Source organism: Aedes aegypti, unplaced genomic scaffold (genome assembly GCF_002204515.2).
Source record: "Aedes aegypti strain LVP_AGWG unplaced genomic scaffold, AaegL5.0 Primary Assembly AGWG_AaegL5_hic_scaff_2086_PBJ_arrow, whole genome shotgun sequence".
Taxonomy (NCBI): Eukaryota; Metazoa; Arthropoda; class Insecta; order Diptera; family Culicidae; genus Aedes; species Aedes aegypti.
The window spans coordinates 1-19,473 of record NW_018735583.1 but is presented as its reverse complement, the minus strand read 5'-3'; the positions used below and the strand labels follow the sequence as shown (position 1 = coordinate 19,473).

Genomic DNA, 19,473 nt, shown 5'->3' with positions numbered 1-19,473 from the left:
CAATGTTGTATAGCCCATATTTTATTTTATTTTTTTGATAAATTAACAAAGCACAAAATTTTTTTTTCTATCTTTATTAACGAGATTTTAAGCCTTGGGCTAGTTCATCTCGGGACCAACGGCTTTACTTCCCTTCCGAAGGAAGTCGTCACTATAACTTTTTTGTCAGTGACTATCTCGGGGATGGGATTTGATCCCGGGTCCTCGGCGTGAGAAAAAAAAAGCACAAAATGACGACCAAATAAATTGTAGGTATATGGGGAACTATGGTCCCTCAAGGAACATCGAAAAATCTTCAAAACCAAGTGACTAATGATCAATATCGACGCAGATTCCAAAATAGAAGTTTTTTTGAGAAATTGTGAAGAAATGGTGCAAAAATATTGGATAACAAAAAAAGTTATAGCGATTGATCATAAGGAGTTGGAATAACGAAGATATTGGACCGACATGGAAATCGAACCCTGAGACTTTCGGCATAGCATGCTTTGTAGTCGCGGATCTTACCACTAGGCTAAGAAAAGCACCTAACTGTGACTAATCCCTGCTTCTTATACGAGATTGAAACATCATCCTCCTAACACTCTAGAGAGCTGTTCTGGCCACGTCCTTGCAAATGCTGAGGAATGGGAAGGAAAGCTTAATTGAACGCCTTCTTAAGAGCTGGCAATTAAGCCATAAGGACGAAAAGCCATACAGAAGGATCTGCATCATAATAGGTAATACTACTTCCGAGCATCAAGCAACAAAAACAAACACTTGTGACGTCATTCATTACTGATGTCGAAATGTATACGGCTCATTTACATAGATATTATTGATATTGACGACCGCCGTCTTTTTTTTCTTTGGATTGTCGTATTCGACCCGACCACCGTCTACTTCTCTTTACCTTAACGACTCAAAACGGAATCTTCCAATGTCTAAGGATGCATAGGAAGAAGCTAAATCCGATATCTTCCGCCTAAAAGTAGCTATCGAAATTGAGGTTAGGTTCACCTAAGACTTCTCCCGCTTCTTTTTTCCTACACCGCAACCTACGGATGAGCATCCCCTCCAGTGTTATTTCCAATCCCGAAATTGCCCAGGTAACAAACATCCCTCCCACGACCGGAACCATCTCCCCCCCCCCTTTCTCGGAACTTACCAGACCAGATCGTTAACAGCATAACCTTTGCTATCGGTCATTTTCCTTCCCGGGTGACGCTTCCTTGATTTTCCGCCCAAAAGTTATTGATGAAAATAGCTGATGCTTCTCCTGATTTGATAACACGACGAAACACTTCCCAGTGGTGGCAATTTGCTGCCGTTGGCAATTCCTACGCCCTCAAGTGACCGCTACGAAAATAAAACTTTCGATAAGAAAACACCGTCCGGGAGATCCAGCCGCGCTAAAATTCGCCGTGTCCGGTTTTTGCTTCCAATCACTGTCAATCGGTTCCACTTCACGGAATTTTCACTTCCTTTCTCCGCTCGATCGGATAATCTTCACTTCTGGCCGGTTCCCACGGGGAACCGCTACGTTTTTGTGCCGAAATTTGCGTTTTTTCCCTGGCGATAAACTGGGAAAAGAAGCCACACAGTGAACGACGCGCTTACGGAATGAAAAGCTAAACGACCGAACAGAGGGATAATAAAAAATGGCGGACTTCGGTTGTTATGATTTTCGATGTGTCGTCGCGCGCGGTGGGGAGCAGTGGTCCCCGGTACTGAAAATATCGATTTGTGGTGACAGTTGATTCGTCTGAGCGGCTGGGTACAATCAGACGAATGAAATATTGCAATTTCAGAGATAACTTTCCGTTCTGCGGTTGAGCAGAAAGCTACCGCAGCTGTCACATTACTGATTTTCACAAAGCATCATCGATCGGCTGCTATGATACCTTGGAAACCATGCTGATGATTGTTGTTTTCGGCTGTTTTTCAAAGCTGTGGACTCTACTAGCATACTTTGATTAGATGGTTTCGTTCAATGATGCAATGATTCTCAAGTCTGCGGTAGAACTTTGACACCTGCGGTAGAACTTGGCGGCTACCGCAGAACGGAAAATTTTCAAAAGAAACGCAATATAAAGCACACACGGAACCAACAATTTAATACCAACAGTAAAGTTATCAGTACACCCGATTCTGTTTTTGCACGGATTTTTTTTTACACGGCCGTGGAAAAAAAAGTTTCTATACATTTTTTATCACCAAAACCTTATGTTTGCATGAAACTTCGAGAAATTATGTTACTTTTTACACGGTTTTCGAAAATTTGAACTGAAAACTTTTGCACGGTACGCATTCCCCTTGCGAAAACAGAATCGAGTGAATACACTTTAGTCTTGGCATTTGTCGGCATGAAAAGTAAAAAATAGTCTCTAATAGAACTAGCAGTACCGTAACTGTTGGGTGGATGTTGATGTTTGAATTTTGAATCTGTGGAGGAAAATATATTTCCCTAAAGGAAGGCCTGAATCGGGTTGGGGTTTGAAACTGTGATTCAGAACGGGTTGCGCAAGTTTCAACCTGGTTCAAAATCGTTTGTTTGAGTAATTTCAGGTTAGTTTCGTTTGGCGGTTGGTTGGAACAAACTACCCAACTAACAATTTTAGCGCTATAAGCCAAGATTATTTGCTTTGAGCTATATAACAGTTGAATTGAAGCAGCGAACACAGCAAAAAATGAAAGCTGTCAAAAATAGAACGATTAGCGTTAATACAGCTGTAACGCAAACGTTTTTGCAGCAACAAATCTTAACTGAATAAATTTCGTCAGATATCGCTTTTACTGCTTTCACTAAGCTGTAACTCAACACCGTAAAAGATAGGAACCTAATGATGTGGAATAAAACTCGCCATCATCAATCCGGCTGCTTCTATACAATATGATTTGTTGTGCTGCTCAATATATATTTAAGAAGCGCTTTGTCGTTAGTTATACAGCGAGCATACAGCAGTATGCTGTAAAACAACAACTTGTGGCGCATCTACTCAGCTTGTTGGATGTAAACATTGCGTTTGACGTTTCGCACCCTTTTACAGCCTGATGAAGTGGTGTAAGCGTGGCTATGGCATCTTTTACGATCATTATAAAATATTGTGTGAACCGTTTTCGATGTAGAACAAAACGATGTGTTTTCTTTGCCTTTCGATATAGACTGTTGTGGCAACAAGGACAGCGTCGAGACTTGTGGATGCAGAGATCGTGAGTTCGATTCCAAGTGGGTGGCAGGTAACGTTGGGAACATTAAATTCAGATACTTATGATATGAATTCCGGAAGCTGTGAAACAGCTTGAAAATAATATTTAATCGATAATACAGCGAAGCTGTATAATAATTATTCAACAGTTGCGAAATGCTTGAGAAAGCGCCTTCCGAAGATGTTACACAGCTACTTGTCGTATAACTGTCGAGATAGAGCAATGACCGATATGAATAAGAGCTGCCAATACAGCTTAAAAGTAGCTGAGTAGATTCGCCAGATTTGTTTGGTAAAAGGATCGCATAGAAGCTTTCATTCGTATGTACAGCGCCTTTACTCAGCATAAAGCCGTATAAAGAGGGCCTAGAGAATGTTTACATTTGCACTAAATGTTAGTTGGGTATGCCGCATCTCGAATTATTTTTCAAAATGTGGTGAGTATCCATGTTTTCAAATATTTGTAAGAAAATCAGGAGTGCATATAAACAAAATCTGAAAGCGTTAATATTAATTAAACATGATTGTCTTTCGAAGAAAAATACAAAAACTGGGGGATAGATCTGACGGAAATGGTCTATTCATAACTTTGCCTTTTGAAACCAACATTTTGAAAAACAAAAATAGACCATTTCCGTCAGAACTTACCCCCAATTTTTATATTTTTCTTCGAAAGACGGTAATTTTTAATGATTATTGACGCTTTTAGATTTATTTATATGCAGTCCTGATTTTTCTTACAATTTTTTTAAAAACTTGAGAATTCACCACATTTTGAGCTGAAAATCGTCGTGCGGCACAGTTGTTTCAACCCTATGGGTATACAAAGTGGAGATTTTTCCACAATGTCCAATAACACCCCAATGCAGTTTGTGACATAATGAAATGTCAAATCCCAGCTCACAACAAAATTGGCTCGCTCGCACATTTAAAAAGTGATCAACAATTTTCGTTTGCTTGAGGAATGCGGTTGCTGTTCGAGGAATGCCAGACCTGCTTTGAAGCCATTTCGCGCAACTCGTTCTACATGGGCGACGTGGGCAATGCCACCAAGATGAATCTGGTCCTGCAGATGATCTCCGGCGTGATGCTGGCCGGTATTGCCGAGGGGCTGGCGCTGGCCGATCAAGCGGGTCTTCAACAGAAGGATGTCCTGGAAGTGCTGGAACTGACAAGCATGTCGTCAGAGCTGGTCATGCAGAAGGGAAATGCAATCATCAAGGGCGGAATTCCCGCCCCAGCAGGAACTGAAGCACATGCAGAAGGACCTCAAGCTGGCGCTGAACATGGCCGAAGGTCTGGAGCACCCCCTGCCCATCACGGCCGCCTCCAACGAGGTGTACAAGCACGCGAAACGCCTCGGCTACGGTTCCCACGATTCCAGCGCAGTTTACGTGCGGGCAAGGTTTTAACAGCGACTCGGTCTAGCGCTGAAAAGGAGGAGATGTGAGCTTGAAGAATTAAACGGCAACGACGAAGAAGGAATGCATATAAGAGCGCGAGGATGGACCAAGATGGACGCAATAACGCATCCCTGCTGGGCACCTCCCGAAGTGTTGGGGTGGGCAGGGACGGCGTGGACGTTTGGAAGAAGGTTAAAGGATTATTTTAAGTAGCTAGTATTTGTTTTCTTTAGTAGCAAAATACAAATAATGTCAACGAGTCCTGCAGTGAAGGTCAACTCCATATAAAAATGAAAACAATTCCTGCACGAAATGTCAAAGAGCAGGTCCGTCAATTGAATATGATGAGAGAGCAACAGAGATAGCAAATTCTCCGTCACCAGGCAACAAAGTGGTGACGGCGGAGGAACAGCTGATCAATATTCATTACAACGTGGAGATAAATTCATAGGAGAAAAAGGGGTTCCCAAAACCTTCGGAGAGATATAAATTGTAGGGGACCGTGGGGTGAACTAGTGTGCCGCCAGTTTTTCGTTGTTTTTGAATAGTTAGAGGCTTGAAAACATATGGGTTCCTTGGGAAAGTTTGTTCAGTAAATTAAAGAAAGCTTATGAGCAATTAAAAAAAATTTCACGGAAATGGTCTATTGTTTTTTTTTTGTTTCTAATAAAAGAAAAGAACTGTACAATATAGGATTAGAATACCATACTGCACCGTAAATCAACAATTCTACAAACATTATTTGTCCTCTTTGTAATTTTATAGTTCAACTATTTTTGGACCTTTTCTTTTATTGTGAATTAGGTAATAACTGGATAGTATTGTCGTATTCTTTCACACAAAAAAAAAAAAAACAATTTATTCTTCAATGGCATCACCAACCGTTACTTTCTTTTCTTTTTTCACCATTTTCATAAACTGAACAAAACCGCGTCGAACACGCACCAACTGAACCGTCCGTGTCAAAAATCGTTCTAGAACTGAGGAGGATGCGCAACCGATACCGACTCCGACACCGAAAAACATCCTCTCTCTTTTCTTCCTTCGCTTCGCTTCGTTCCATTCAGCATCAGCGGCTACGACTCAATCGACGTATTTCCCTTTTTTTTTTTTTTTTTTTTTTTTTTTTTTTTTTTTTTATTTCTTTATTAGTATCATTCTAAACATTACATTCATTTCTTATATCTAGGTGTTCTGTGTTATTTGACAACACTATCATCCTAATTTGGTAAAAACAAATTTAAGATTTTATTAACATTTTGTTAACAACATATTACATTTCATTTGCCGTAGCAGTTCAGTTTTTTTACAGGTGAGTTGATTTCACCTGCTTATAAGAGAAAAAAAAAAGTTTTTAATATACTTAACCTAACTTAACCTAAACATATAACGCATTAATCGTGGCAATAGAAGATTGTAACGATTTTTGCCTGAAATTATTAATGATTGTATTTGACATTTGTTCCAATGTTTCAACATTGGATATTCTATGTAACTCATTGGTATTATACCAGGGAGGAAGCTTCAGAATCATTTTCAAAATTTTATTTTGAATTCTCTGCAGAGCTTTCTTCCTGGTATTACAACAGCTAGTCCATATTGGTACAGCATACAACATGGCTGGCCTGAAAATTTGTTTGAATATCAACAGCTTGTTCTTAAGATAAAGTTTTGATTTTCTATTAATAAGGGGGATAGAGACATTTTACATATTTATTACATTTGGCTTGAATGCCCTCAATGTGATTTTTTGAAAGTTAAATTCTTATCTAGCATGAGCCCTAGATACTTAACTTCATCTGACCCAGGGGGTGGGAAACTCGGCTCACCTAAAATTGTGCCGATTTGTGCCGACTGTGCCGAAAGTGAGCGACCGTATCGATATGTCATATTTTGTTCACTGCACTGCAATAACTGGCAACTCTGTTCGTTCTATGGCAGATTGTTTTTGTTTATTTTCAATATCACCGATTGATCGAATTCGATTGAACAGCATCAAATCTAAAATTTTTGAATGACGAAGGCCGCTATTAAGATTTATGAGCATAATTATGGTAAGTTTTAAGTAAAATTAGCCTTTGGGCTTGTTCACAAATTTCATAACGCTGATGGGAGGGTGGGTGTTCTGCTGGTGTTATGGCTCATACAAAATTTGTAGAATATTCATACAAAAAGCGTTACGAGCGGGTGGATGGGTGTCAAAAATTGCCATTTTCAGCGTTATGAAATATGTGAATGAACCCTTTAATAAATATTACATTCATATAATTTTGCAGTCCAGCGGTAAAGAAATCAAACGGATAATGATCGTAATATTGGATACCCACCAGGGCGCTAAGGATCCGATGAAAGATAGCGGAGTTTTCTAAACAGTTTCCGAAATTTAGTGGATGACCGTGATGGTGAAATACGAACTTCGAGGGGCGTTTGTTGTGCTGCTGGTAGTGTTGTTAGGATCAGATAATGGTAAGTCTCTTTCGGCTTATCCCCCAGGAGAGAAACTGGAATGACTCAAATTCTCCATCCATACTTGCAGTGCATTCTCAACGACTCAAGGTCAACATGTTACTTTGTACACCCCGATCAGCGGCGATTGAACGAAACGCACGTAATCGGGTGCAGTTTCAAGCTAGGCGAATCCGTGGGTGTTCTGCAATTTATTCGTTTAAAGGTGGACATTGATTTTGTAGTGCGAAAGCATCCTGCTTCTCATTACGCTCTTGCTCTGGCGCCGCACCTGTCTTTGCGGGAGAATATATTCCAACTGCGCAGCCAAGGTGGTCTTCACATTTCCGCTGTGGTTCTGATCAACAATGCCAAGGAGTTGGGGCAGTTTAGCCAGGAATCGTGCTGCCAGAACCAATTTAGCAGACTTTCCGGAGAGGGAGAAGATACGTGCGATGTGGAGCGACCGGAAAGCATTTGGAATCCATGGGAGACGGGGCTGATGATACTTCTCACTGGAAACTACCTTCAGTACAGTGTCAATGCAGACTCATATTATCGATGGTACGCCAATGACTTGCTATTGGTTGCAAAGTAATAAAGAAGCTATATTGGAAGCAAACCAAGACACATAGTTTATAAATTATTCATCTTTATTTTTAGTTTTATTTTCATCATTGAAATCCTTCACAGGTTCCTCTTCATTTTCTTCAGCTGTCTTACCTTGGTCGGAATCTCTGCCAAGGGTGATCAATTTACCTTCCCGCTTCAGTCTCGAAGAGTTGATGTCAACGATCTATCTTTAATCTTTTTGATGTTTGCCTTTTACGGCCATGTACTGGATTCCATGCGAGTACCACTTGACCATTTCGATCAGGTATATTCCCAGCATTCCTTGGCAGAGATTTCGAAACTTTTTCCTCTTCCAGGTCCTCTTCAGTAGTTGGTCACAATCAAATCCGACAAGATGTTGGGTAGGACCACTTTGAAATATGTACCTCCGTTTGGAATCTCGGTGATCACGATGTTTCGGTTCCCGTCGTGGATATGTTTGAGCGGGTTACCACGAGGTGCGATTATGTATACCTGCATAGCAGAGACGCATTCATTAGATTGGCCATCGTCGGACGGTGGCACAGAAAGGTCTCCTGCACCGTATTCTTCATTTTGTACTTACCAAACAAATTCGGGATAACAACAATCTGGTTGAGCCGCACGACCATTTGATGTGGTTAGTAAAAACAAAGTTTCAGCTGTCAAATCCAATCAGCGGAAAGAAAAATAAACTGTCGATTAGAAGGGTGCCCAGATGTGCTGAACTGTGCCGAATACTGTGCCGGGCACAATGTGCCGAGTTTCCCACCCCCTGGCCTAAATCCCCCAAATTCGGAACAACTGACCACGATAGGCGGCACTCTTTGCTTCCTCACTTGAATCAAAGAGCCTGGACTAGAGGCTGCTTCGATTTGGTGTTCGGAAAATTTGTCTAGAGCATCGAACTGATTGCTCATTTCGATACAATTATTCATTTCACCCTTGAAAGAAAGTTCGCATTCCGAAGAAACGTCCTTTCTTCCATTCACAACAAAACGCGCCACAAAACTTTCGAACAGACTGAAAAAAAATCATCGCAAGCAAACCAAATCGAAGGAGGTGCTTTGCTTTTGTGTTGGCAAGACTGGGGAAACGTCAAATGCCACAAAATAAATCAAAGGAGGTGATTTGCCATTGTGTTGGTAAGACTGGTGTAACGTCAAATTCACAGCGGTTGCTTGGCTGGCGACGATTTTGGCGACGGTTTCACCGGCGACGATTACAAATCGTCGCGTCCGATAGGGTACAAAATTTACAATACAATTATTCATTTCACCCTTGGAAGAAAGTTCGCATTCCAGGGAAGCGTCCTTTCTTCCATTCTTGCCACGTGTAATGACAGTTTTAAAACCCACTTTTTTGGAAGGAAGTAGTGAATTCAGAGATTCACCCTTCATTTTGTTTGTTGTTGATACCATGTTTAATTAATAAACGAAAGAAGACGTGACCTTCGAAAGGTTTTTTCCCAAGACGGTGTCCAAGAAGGATTACCACCGCTAGCTTTCGCCAACGGGTCCAACGAAAAATCGAAGGCACGGGTCCAAACAAGGATCGTAAAGGGATCAATAGTAGAAAAAATAGTACTGAAAAGTACTGTTTTAGTAGCACTGAAAAGTACCGTTTTTAATTTTAGCACTGAAAAGTACTGTTTTTGTAGCACTGAAAAGTACTGTTTTTGTAGCACTGAAAAGTACTGTTTTATTGCTTTAGGTAGTTTTTAAGAAAACTTCCAAGAGCAGAGAGAATTCGTGTACGCACAGCACGAAGGTACGATGCGCACTGACGTATTTCTCTTCTGCATCCATTCAGCTCAACGCCTCTGCCGTCGCAAAACTTGGGTTTGGCAATTACAATTGGGTTGTTTAGTGATGAGCAATTCACAGTTCTTTGTAGCTTGATCGAAAAAGCACATTTTTCTAAGTGTAACACGATTTTATTGCGCTTCAATATCTTTATTTTGATATAACAAATGATTAAAAAAGATTTCATTACGTCGACTCAATGACATTTCAATTTACATAATGACAGCTCGTCCCGAAGTAAAATTTGCCGAGGGGTGATTCAAACGCGATTTCCATACTAAATTCAAACGTATTTTAAAAATAGTTCCAGGGCACGGAAAATTATGAAACTTTGGATTCTGACTCAGTTTGTAACGTAGAATCAGAATATGTAAAAAACAGGATACCCCTAAACAAGCCAATTACACTGATGGAAATTCCCTAGCGGTTATAATATGTAACGTTGGTTCTTCTTTTTTTGCGACAAGTTTAAGCAGTTTGTAATTTTTACGATGCATTACATGTAATAGATATACAAATGTATATATTTTATTTAATTACTTACTAATACTACAAGTATGTCAACTGTTTTGTAAATTGTAAACGAAAAATATTGTTCGAAAAAAATCAGAGCTTTTTTATGGTTACATAACTTAACCGCCTATTCCCCACATAGTTATTTTCCAAAATACAATTTATGGAACGTGTAGGGATTATGAGAGGTTAGCAGCAGAGTATAGTTAAAACAAAATATGTTCGTGAACCAACGAACTGTTTAACTAGTACTGAAAATGAAATCAATGCAGATCATAGTAGGCATAGGTTTACGAAAGAAAAAGAGGAATCAGTTTGTTGATGTGTTTTGGGAAGAATAAACGTGCTCTTATAATGATGAAGAAAGTGTTAATTATTTAGTCTAACTCGATTGAAATTCTAAGGGAAGCGTGATCGGGAAAGTGTCTGAATTCGGCTACTTAAAAAGGTCTAGTCACTACAGAACGGTCAAAACTAGTGATCCTTTATAGAGAGATAAGCGGAAGTAAAATGGAATGATTTGGCAACAGACCAGCAGTGCTGATTTTGCTCGGCGTCGAGAATAATATTGTAACACGGACATGACTTCCTCATTGCTAAAAAGTGTATTTTGTTTCGTTATAGATCTTTGAGGTACATATCCAAACTAATAAACAGCCCGCAAAAATCAACAACTAAAAATCGTATTGACAAAAAATTAAAAAAAGAAAAATATTTAATTTTTTTTGCTTCATGCACAATTACTTTTACCGAAATATTTTCAAGCGGATTATATTACTCTTCAAGAAAAGCTCAAAACAAACATAACGCATGTTCGTTTGGCTCACAATTTGACAGCTCTCGCTGCTCGATTGGCTCACACTTTGACAGAAATGTCAGCTTCCGCGAATCTCTCTTATAAAGGATTACTAGTCAAAACCGTTCCCGGTACGGTGGGTTTATTGTTAATATTAATGTAAAATGAAACTGTTATGATATTGTCGCATATGGTTGTGAATAGTACAGGAAACAGTAGAGGTATAGTTCACGGGTATGCGGGCTGAACTTTTGGTAGCTCGCAATCTAAGCCAGCTGTCTCCTCTCGCTCAGACTGTGTTTAAACGCTCTTTGTCTCTTTGTATTTCAGTCTCTTTAGTAATTCCGTGTGGACTCTAACGTCTGATATGTCAAACGCATCAATAACTGTCATTTTACAAGACGTCCCACATGTTCCAAACACAAACGCCATCCGCGCTGCTCGCGTTGACAGTTCGCTTGTGGGTCCGAAGGGCGGAGCGCAGGGGTAAAGAAGGCCCCCCATTAGAAAAGCGGTGTTCGTGCGAGTGCGAGGAGATGGACAAAAACGGGCCAGAGGGAGAGGAGAGCGCAAGAAACAAAAAAAAAAAATAAGAAAATAAAATGGCGATCTTTGCGTGTTGTACATTTTCGATCGGTGCGACTGTGAATGGAATTTTCTACTAGAAGAAGCTCCGGGAGCGCCAATTTTACGGTTTGTACGGGTGCAATCCGGCCAGTTGCTGCCGAAGCGACTGTTAGTTTCGTGAATATCGACCCCCGGGAAGCGGAACCGGATGTGGCCATTGGCGAATTCCTAGTGGGAAAGTGTTTCGATTAGAGATTTTTGCTGACGATGGGGGAGAAGACAGCAGAGTGATATATTTTTTTGGCGAGTGAGTGAACAAACGAATGACCCCCCCCAAATAGAAGAACAAGGGGGCGCGAGTGAGAAGAAGAAGAAGTGCACATCACAGACGGATGATCAATCCGAGAGTCCGGCAACGAAAAGGGTGCTAAATGGGTTGCGACGGACGAAGCACACGAAGCAGGCCTTGAGAGAGTGGCCGGATTTTTATTTTCTAGTGAAATCGTCGCGAATTAAAATCGGCACACACAAACATTCAAGTGCTGAAAGGAATGTTCTGATGTGCAAGACGGTGTCAAAATTAATGACACTGGTGCAAGTGGAGTACCACTGTTAAAGACGGTAGTTCCGTTTTCTTAGGACGTTTTTGTTCCGTTCGGTGACAGCCGAAACCGCTTTCCGGAACCTATAAAAAACGTTCAGTCAGGGTAAGGTGTATTTTTTAATCGTCACGTACGAAGGGAGTGAGCGAGGAAGCGAAAGGTGGTGTTTGTGTGTGTAGCATTTCACACCAATCGGAAAAAGACAGAATTCCAAAGTGTGGATTGTTTTGGACTTTTTGGAAGTGGAAACAAAAACAATCGCGATTGTTTCATCGGATGTTTTGGGGAACATGAATTCCTGCGATTGACAAACTGAAATCGTTGATCACTTTTGGTAAGTAGTTTTATTTGGAACCCTTTTATTCAATGCAGTGTTGCCATGTTCTGTGGTCAGCAAATGCGTGATTAATCATCTCCCTGTTGTAATCTAATCTCGTCAAGATTGGCACTGGGGGATCATTCCTGTGGAACCACCTTGTCAATTCGACAATATCTAAAAAAAATCGATTACTGAAATTGTACCTCCATTTTCTATACGATTGGTCTATTTTAAATTACGGCTTATGTAATGTAATACCTACTTGATAAGCACCAAACAACGGCAAAAACTTGATTATATATATTTTGAATTAGGTATTTTGAAATTCACAAAATTGGAATGCTGTTTCCGGGTTTTCATAAGATTTACTTTAATGCGTTTTCTATTTATAAACAGGTGGCACACTTGCCCAAACAAATACAGATCTCTATTGAAGTGAATTTCATATATAAAATCTAATGCGTTTTTCGTCAAAATGGTACTTAGTTTTGCCTGTATCATATGTTTAAAATGATACTGGAAAAAATACATTAATTTCTTATATCTATCTAGGTATTCTGTGTTGGGTAACACTAGCATCCTAATTTGGTAAAACTAAATTAAACGTTTAATAACATTTTGAGAACATCATATTTTATTTCATTTGCCGTAGTAGTTTAGAATTTCTACAGGTGAGTTGAAAAACGCTTTCCATTAAGTAAGTTCTTCTTCTTCTTCTTTTTGGCGTTGCATCCCAACTGGAACACAGGCTACTCATCAGCTTAGTGTTCTTATGAGCACTTCCCACAGTTATTAACTGAGAGCTTTCTATGACGATTGACCATTTTTTGCATGCGTATATCGTGTGGCAGGTACGATGATACTCTATGCCCAGGGAAGTCGAGAAAATTGCCAACCCGAAAAGATCCTCGACCGGTGGGATTCGAACCCACGACTCTCAGCTTGGTCTTGCTGAGTAGCTGTGCGTTTACCGCTACGGCTATCTGGGCCCCATGGGACCTGTCTGATGGTCAATTGAGACAATTCCATAATTATTTTGCACGGATCTTCAATGTTTGCAACTGAATCATAAACCATTAGTATATTCCGATTCTTTCAACTCAATTGCAATTATTCTGGTCGGTTCCGGATTCCCTGAAACCAATTTCACATCGACATCGATCTTAAAGAATTTACAACTGATGTATAATACATTGTATATTGAGTAGACCTGTGCTCAGAATTATTTTTAATCGGCGGCGGCGTCGTTGGCGTCATTAAATACCACACTTTTCAATTATAATATTTTTAGAATTTTCCGGTGATTAAATTTGTTGCCCTACATTCGTTTAAATGGAATAATTTCTTGAGGATCCGTGGAAATATCCCTATAAGAATTTCTGAAACATGCTTCATGAGATCCCTGAAAAAATCTCTTCATAAACTTCAGCAGCAAAACCTGTAAAATTCTAAAAATTCGTGTTTTCTGTAGAAGGTCTCAAAAGTTTTTCACAAGTGTCGGATTGTTTCGCGGTCTTCGGCAATATGCTTCATCGTAAAATCCTATCGAAGTCTGTGTTCAGAATTTTATAGAGGACAATGGGCGACCTCTGGCTATTTTTTCTTTGCAAAAGTAAGTTTCCCATAGTAAATCCCAGACACACTTTGAACGGATGGCGCTAAAATATAGTTTCACCGATCGAGCTGAAATTTTGCACAGTTATTATGGGATCCAAATCCATCCATCCGGGAAATCCGGAAAAAGCGGGAAAAAACCCGAGAATTACAAATCAAGCCTAATTTTTCAAATCGGCGTATCTAACATTTGGAAGGATTCGAGAAAAATGCGATGCAATATATTGTAAAGCATTTTAAATCCTGTTTAAAATGTTTTGCATTTTTTCTATTGCTGTGTCTTCTATAAGTTGAAAAAAAGAACACCGTTTCTAACCACTATTAAACAATTCCGATTTGTTTTGAATTAGATTGAAAAACTGGTGAAATTATCGAATAAACCCTTTTGCTTTGTGCTGCTCACATACACCATGATGATTCGTCGATATCATACCTTGCTTGATACATACACCTTGCTTGATGCGTCGGTTTGACAGTTCATTTATCACATGCGTCACGTCATATACACCAGTATTGTTTTGAAGTTGCACATACACCGGTTTGCAAATTCCCATAAAACATAATAAAGTTTGTTCTATTCGTCAGTTTCTACGTTCAACTACACGAATATTGAATGTTTCCAATTTCAACTCGACTAACAGGAGCACCGGACGGAGCCGTGAGTAACAAAAGTAAATGGAGAACAGTTCTTGTGAAAAATTTGGTGAGAAATTTGTCTAAAACCGAATACTGATGATGTTCCACATCAGTTTGCCGACCCGTCAGCTTACTGCAGCTGTGAAAATCCGAATCTCTCGATTTCCAACATGTTTAGTAATTCGAAAACAGTATGACGTATCTGCTGATTAAAATTTTATGTTTTGATTCTGCATATAGGTCGCTTTGCTATGAGCATATGTACGGTGTATGTGCTAGCATGAAAAATGTTGACAGTTGAGTCGCTTTGCAATGGTAGGGTGTATGTAGCCAAATTAAAAACACTGAGTAAAGTGCACATAGGGCAGAATTGAAATTTATTTCAAAAAATCAAAAAAATGTTTTAGGATTACTTTTTTGGACTCAATATGTAGATTATGCGTTTGTCAAGCCCATGCAAAGCAAATCTCGATTTGTTTATTTTTGCAGTTACGTCGGAATGAAGAATTATGCTTGAAATGATCGGGAAAAATACGGAAATACCCGGAAATCTGGAGAACACACCTGGAAAATACAGTCATCTCTCCCTTACTCGATATTCTGTATCTCGATATTTCCCCTAACTCGATGGAATGCGCGGTCCCTTCAATCTAGCATGCTTTGATACCTCTGTAAGTCGATACCTCTCTAACTCGATGTTCCCTAACTCGATGCTATCTGTTTGAGTTTCCCAAGTAAGTTTACCTCTCTAACTCGATATTTTAATGAAAAGTTTCAAATGTCCTCCAAACGATAATAATTTTCATGAATTCGATTATTATGGTTAAATTGACAGTAAAATTAAAATTTACTGCCAATTTCTGGGTGCTAAAATTTTTAATTTTTGCAGATCGGTTAAAAAGTGTCGCATAGGTAAATGTGGAAAAATTGTATTGTTTTTCATGTTAAAATAACTATTCTGAATGTATTTTGTCAAAATAATAAAAAGTTTAAAATTTGAAAAATATGTGTTCTGTATCTCGATACCTCCCTTACTCGATGGTCCCTTCAATATCGAGTAAGGGAGAGTTAACTGTATGTATTTCAAGCATCAGACTACCGTTTTATTTCAATTTCTATGGGCGAAGCTAGAAAATGTTTCTTTGCATCATGACTTTTGATGAGTTTCTGTGGAGATAGTTAACGTTCCAAATCCTTGACACAATTCTAAAAGGGTATTAAAGGATTCCTGATAAAGTTCTTTGCGGAATGCTTGTTAGATTTCCGTTTAGATTCATAACAAATTTTTATTGAGACCTTAGCTGGAATGATAACGGGAATCGAACTGATCATTGATAAGTTTCCTGAAAGTTTTTTTTTAAGATCACTAAAATGGTTATTAGTAGATTTCTAATAAGGTGTTTAGTAGATTCTAGAAAAAGTCCTTGGCTAATAATGCTTGAAATTCTTAGTAGATTCGTCGAGACTGGAAAAAAAGCTAAGCCAAATAATATATTTTGCATATTTCTTTGGAAATCTACAGAAATCCTAGATGGCTTAATTGTTTTATGAGTTTCTGGGTTTATTGATGATTCGGTTTCTGTATTACTAGTTTGACTAGTCCTTGAGGCCCATGATGAAATTTTGTGTGGATTTCTGCAATTTACAACAAATTCTTCCAATCATCATAAACATTCCCAGTTTCTTGGAAGTTGATTCAAAAAATCCAACGCTAAATCTTTGCTTGGAAGATGTAATCTTGGATGCATGGTCAGTCAGCTTCATAGGAGAATACATGTTTGGAGATATCGTTTCTGTTAAAAACAAACTCTCCTTGGATCCAACATGATATTCACCAGATACAAAATTTCTCCAGAAACCAGCCATGGGTTATGTATTATGTATCATTCCGAAGACATTCTTAGATAGATGGTTATTGAACTTTACCCTTTTGTAAAAATATAGTCTAAGTTAAAATATACAAATTTTGTGGAAATAAGCAGAGCTGAAATTTGTTTATATAATTCTAAACTCTTTTTGAACTTCCTTCTAATTCTAGGGGGTGGATGGTCTTTTAGATACTGCAACAAATATTATAAATCGTGTTGAGCAAAACTTTTTTGAAATTCAAACCTTTTTGGTCTCACAGTATTATAAATTTATTAATTCATGAAAAAGTCTTTCAAATTTGTTCATTTTGCATGAAAAAAAAACCTAACAAATCGCTGGATCAATTTGTTATACTTTTAATATTCTGAGCTTCCGGGAAAAATTCGGTAATTTAAAAACTAATTTTGAATGGACACCCTGCAAATGCAATTCAAAAAGTGGATTAGAGCGAGAATCTAAATTCTGTCCCCACACTACTAGACATATCTTTTTGAAACGGCTCATTCAGAGTCAGATTCACAAATACTTCAATACAGAGTCAGAATTAGGGCGAATATGAAAACTAATACATTCTCAGTAAAATCGGGTTGAAGTTCAATTTTATATTATGTTTCCGATCGATTTAATTGCATGATGCATTTTCGTAGGATCCATTACGATATTAATTTTGTAACAAAACATTTAAATTATGTTCATTTTATGAACATCATGTTAAAATAAATAAAAATACTAAATGCGCCATTCATCAAAATGTAGAGCTGTTGTGCCCCTAGATTTTTCGTCTCTTTCAGTTTGACAGCAGCGATTGCGCCTTTTGACCTCGTCCTTCTGGTTTGACTATCATCAGCTTCGCCGTTTCGCTACGCTCCTTCAAACGATCCTTCATCACTATCGCCCTTCTGCCACACTCAATCTCAAATGCGCCCGGTTACCGCAGGGGGGAAGATGGGGAAAATTGACATCGAAGTTCGCATCGAAAGAGAATATCAAATGCGCCTTTATGTTTTATTCATTTATTTCGTGAAAAACGTTATTGTTAAGGAACAGGTGTGCATTATATGATTGTAATTTATCAAATAAATTGTTAGATGAATAAAACTCAATTTGTTTACATTTAGGCCGTTATTCTGGTACTGTATTTACTTTCTTTCCATCTGCAATTCTCCATAACCAATGAGTCACACTAACATTTCACAAATAGTACAATTCAGTCTGGAGCGTTAGGACTCAGCAAGAGAAATTTGATCATAAATGCGAAATATCGTCCGTCCCGAAAGGGATAATGCATTTGGAAAGTGCAGAGAAAACGCGAAAATTGGCTGCATGTATTACTTAAGGTGAAACAGTTTGGAATCAACTTCTAAGAACTTCAAAGGCACAAATCTCGCGTAAAAAGCACCCAAAAACAGTGCACTATTTAGGCGAATTTTCTTTCTTCAGAATTGTCGACAACTTTGATGAAAGAATTAGTAAACAATCGTGATTTATTGCTCAGACATGTCTTCAAGAGAATTCATGGATAATTCGCTGGAAAGAAATTCAGGAACGATCTCTGAAGAATTTCCTTGGACGATTTTCTTAATGAGTAATGCAACTAATACAACTCGATGAGGATACAGTCGTTGTTTCCCTGAAGACAAATGATATTAGTATAATCGCTAGAGAAATACCTTGAAAATCGTTTTAAAACACTGAAAAGGCTTAAATTAAATTAAAAAAAAAACATTGTTTTATTTTTTTTAATCTTTTCTTCCAGGAGGAATCCTTGATTGTATAGAGAAACTTATCAAACAATTTCTAGGGGAAGTAAGGGCCTTCCTTAGCCGAGTGGTTAGAGTCCGCGGCTTCAAAGCAAAGCCATGCTGAAGGTGTCTGGGTCCAATTCCCGGTCAGTCCAGGATCTTTTCGTAATGGAAATTTCCTTGACTTCCCTGGGCATAGAGTACCTGCCACGCGATATACGAATGCGAAAATGGCAACTTTAGCAAAGAAAGCTCTCAGTTAATAACTGTGGAAGTGCTTATAAGAACACTAAGGTGAGAAGCAGGCTCTGTCCCAGTGAGGACGTAATGACAAGAAGAAGAAGTAAGGATTAATCTCTGGAGGAATTAATAGAGTGGCTCTACTTTAAATCCTTGGAGAAATTCCTATATAAGTTCCTAACAAAACATTAGTAGAGTAATCCCTGGAAGATTTTATTTTAAGATTTTGGGAATAATTTCTGCAAAATTTTAAAAACCTTTCCAGGAGAAATTCAAGAGATAACTGAAGTAATTCACCAAGGTATCCCTGGAACAATATATCCTGTTGTTATCACGGGAAAAGTTTTCAAGAAATCTTGGATGGAATTTTTAATTGCAGGAGAAATTCCATGTTGTCCTTCAGATTAATTGGTAGATACATGTGATGCAATTCATGAATTAATAATTTGATGAAAACCTCTGAAAAAGTTTGTTACATAAACCTAATGAAATTCTTGGAATAAGCCCTGGTGGAATTCCTGAACGACTATTTAAAGACAGTCTTGGAGGAACTGCTGTAGAAATTTTTTATGGTATTCCTCGAAGAATCCCTTTGGGAACCATGTAGGTATTCTGGGAGAAATTCGTCGAAGTTAAAAATGGTAATACTGTAAATCCCTAATGAAATTCCAAGCGAAATCACTTGTGACGTTCTGAATAGCTCTTGCTGAATCCTTAGAGATAGTCATGGAATAATCCTGGAGCAAGTAATGAAAGTAATTTTATAGATTTTCTGAAAGTATTCTTGCGGGAAACCATTAAGGTGTTCGTGAGGAAACCCTCATAGATGTTCCACTGTTCCAGGGTTGTTGGAGGAATCCCGTGAGAAATGTCAAGAGACAACTTCAAAAGAATTTTCCATGGAATCCGTAAAGCAATTGCTGGAGGAACTACTGGAGAAATGCCTTGACGAATTCCTGTAACAATCCCTGAGGTAATTCCTTAAGTAATACCTAAATGTTTCGGCATTAAACCAATGATTTGAAACCCCTATCACGCGATACACTAATCTTCAAGATTTTTCGCTGGGAGTATACACACTCAATATAATTCATTGTAACATATGAACAATTACAAGTACTTCCGGAATGTTCTAGAGTCGAT

At 38.6% G+C, this 19,473-nt stretch overlaps 1 protein-coding gene across 1 annotated transcript; it reads left to right on the top strand.

The window, feature by feature from the left end:
* Nucleotides 1-4,152: 4,152 nt before the first annotated feature.
* LOC5568242 (putative oxidoreductase GLYR1 homolog) lies at nt 4,153-4,600 on the top strand. The gene is made up of 2 exons (XM_021856710.1): nt 4,153-4,380; nt 4,433-4,600. The coding sequence occupies exons 1-2, from the start codon at nt 4,153-4,155 to the stop codon at nt 4,598-4,600; spliced, it is 396 nt and encodes a 131-aa protein (XP_021712402.1).
* Nucleotides 4,601-19,473: the final 14,873 nt, after the last annotated feature.

Coding starts and splice junctions, on each gene's coding strand:
- LOC5568242 (XM_021856710.1), top strand. CDS start 4,153: ATGCGGTTGCTGTTCGAGGAATGCCAGACCTGCTTTGAAGCCATTTCG. Junction 4,381..4,432: donor CAAGCATGTCGTCAGAGCTG/GTCATGCAGAAG, acceptor CCGCCCCAGCAG/GAACTGAAGCACATGCAGAA.